The sequence below is a fragment of the Trichinella spiralis genome, assembly GCF_000181795.1.
Source record: "Trichinella spiralis strain ISS 195 chromosome Unknown Scfld864, whole genome shotgun sequence".
In the NCBI taxonomy this organism is placed as follows: Eukaryota; Metazoa; Nematoda; class Enoplea; order Trichinellida; family Trichinellidae; genus Trichinella; species Trichinella spiralis.
This window is the reverse complement of record NW_003527803.1, coordinates 1-1,875: the sequence shown is the minus strand read 5'-3', so window position 1 is coordinate 1,875 and position 1,875 is coordinate 1. Positions and strand designations below refer to the sequence as shown.

Below are 1,875 nucleotides of genomic sequence, written 5' to 3'. Positions count from 1 at the left end.
TCTTAGCATGGCAGAAGCATTTGAAATTATGCAATGGTTAGACGAGCTATTTCGTTAAAATCTTGTTATTTGTCAAATAGATTAGTTGAATGTTTGCATAGCTTCAAAGCTGGAAAATCATGTTTTGAAGTGCAAAAGCGAGAATTGAGAATGGGAATTGCAATTCAGTGCAGAAAATACACTTGTTACAAGCACATTAATACGGAAAGATTTAAGCTGTTTGAATCAAATGGACATTTTTGATTCTGCAATAAATGCACTCAAGCCAACTGGTTGATGACGATGTTGTCGACAGAGCGAATTATTTTTACACTCCATCGTTGTTGCTTCTGGTTCGCACTTATCATCAGTACAAGACAATGGGATTGGGACAACCTATCGAATAGCTGGGGTGGCCAGCGGAATTTAAATACGCTTGGGGAGGGAATATACGGGAAAATTTTTGGCTACATACAAGATACTTTATTGGGCTGCCGTTGAAACGACACCCATTTCCGGGACGTTCAGAAACGTGGGACACAAGCATATCAGCTATTATCAATGGGGTGCCGTTCATTTCTTGGTGTGCAGGCGCTGTTCTTCGGTGCCCCATTTGCTTTATGGCGTATTTGTAACTTTCGCTCTGGTAATAGATAGTGTTATTTGTTTTAAGCAAACTTCTTATATACGAACAGAATTATATGCTTAATTGTATGCATTTTTATAAATTTTCTTATTGGAAAAGGTTTCAATATTGAAACGATTGTATCGGTTGCTCGTGAATCAACGTTGAAAGAGTCGTGGGATGATGAAAATTCACAAACGGGGGGGGGTAAAAAAAAAAAGGGGGGCGTAGTTCCCCCCCCCCAAAAGAACTTTTGAAACGTATTGTCGATCTTAAAGAAGAAGCAGTTGGTTAAATGGAAAGTTGCTAAACAGCGGATCATTTCTCACTTTCGCTTATACTCTAGTGAAATTTTTGTACGTGGTCAATTGCAGTTTACAACTGTTGTTCATGCAAATAGTGTTGGCCACTGGACGACAATGGATGCCGAATATTTTTCTACGTTTACTCTCAGGAACTGGATGGGAATTGACCGGCGTATTTCCTAGAGTTACGATGTGTGACTTTGAAGTCCGAGTACTTGGAAATTTGAACAGGTAACAACTTATTCATATATCGTATAATAACAGTCAACCATGTCCATCTAGAAATTAACATTATATATCGAAAAATGGCGCTTTTTTTACTTTCTTTCGCTTTCGTATATATACTGTTCCATGCGTTCTGATGATCCATATGGCAAATGAAAAAATATTTCTCCTCGTCTGGTGTTGGACAGTTGCGTTGACTTGTCCTTTTCCATGCATTTGGTATATTGATTTTATCGTAATTTGATACGTCCTTCTCAACAAACTTATTCCAAAATGCTGGTGAATGCGTCCTATTGTGCACCTCCATCGAAATGGGTGGTGATGTGGCTGTTTTGCCGACCACTTTCTACTATCTGACGGTATATTGTGGATTAAGAATGACTTCCATCCCTCCGGTCAAGTGGCCACTTCTTAGATAAATTTGCGACTGTATAGGGAGAATACTCTTTTGGCAATGATTCTATGAAAATTTGAATATATATTGTCTAATACAACTGACAAAAATTTACCTTTATGGGACTTTAGAAAAATCCCATGCTTTCATTTTCGAATACACTAATATAAACTTCATATCCCTGTTCTGATTCTTCAAAACTTTTACGCGTGCTGCCCATATAGATACAAATTCACATATCACCTTTAGAATGCCACACTCTGTACAATGCATTAATGAGGACATTTTGAGTATTACTATGAGAACAAGATCAAGCCTGAATTTCTGACATGATTATAACTATAACT

At 37.7% G+C, this 1,875-nt stretch overlaps 2 protein-coding genes across 2 annotated transcripts; one reads left to right on the top strand and one right to left on the bottom strand.

Annotated features, from left to right (window-relative positions):
• The first annotated feature begins 540 nt into the window (after nt 1–540).
• Nucleotides 541–1,092, top strand: Tsp_15594 (conserved hypothetical protein). The gene is made up of 3 exons (XM_003370368.1): nt 541–625; nt 725–831; nt 883–1,092. Exons 1-3 carry the CDS (start codon nt 541–543, stop codon nt 1,090–1,092), a joined length of 402 nt encoding a protein of 133 aa, XP_003370416.1.
• Nucleotides 1,093–1,173: 81 nt separating this feature from the next.
• Nucleotides 1,174–1,748, bottom strand: Tsp_15593 (conserved hypothetical protein). The gene is given in 4 exon segments (XM_003370367.1): nt 1,174–1,187; nt 1,255–1,480; nt 1,493–1,594; nt 1,701–1,748. 4 exon segments carry the CDS (start codon nt 1,746–1,748, stop codon nt 1,174–1,176), a joined length of 390 nt encoding a protein of 129 aa, XP_003370415.1.
• Nucleotides 1,749–1,875: the final 127 nt, after the last annotated feature.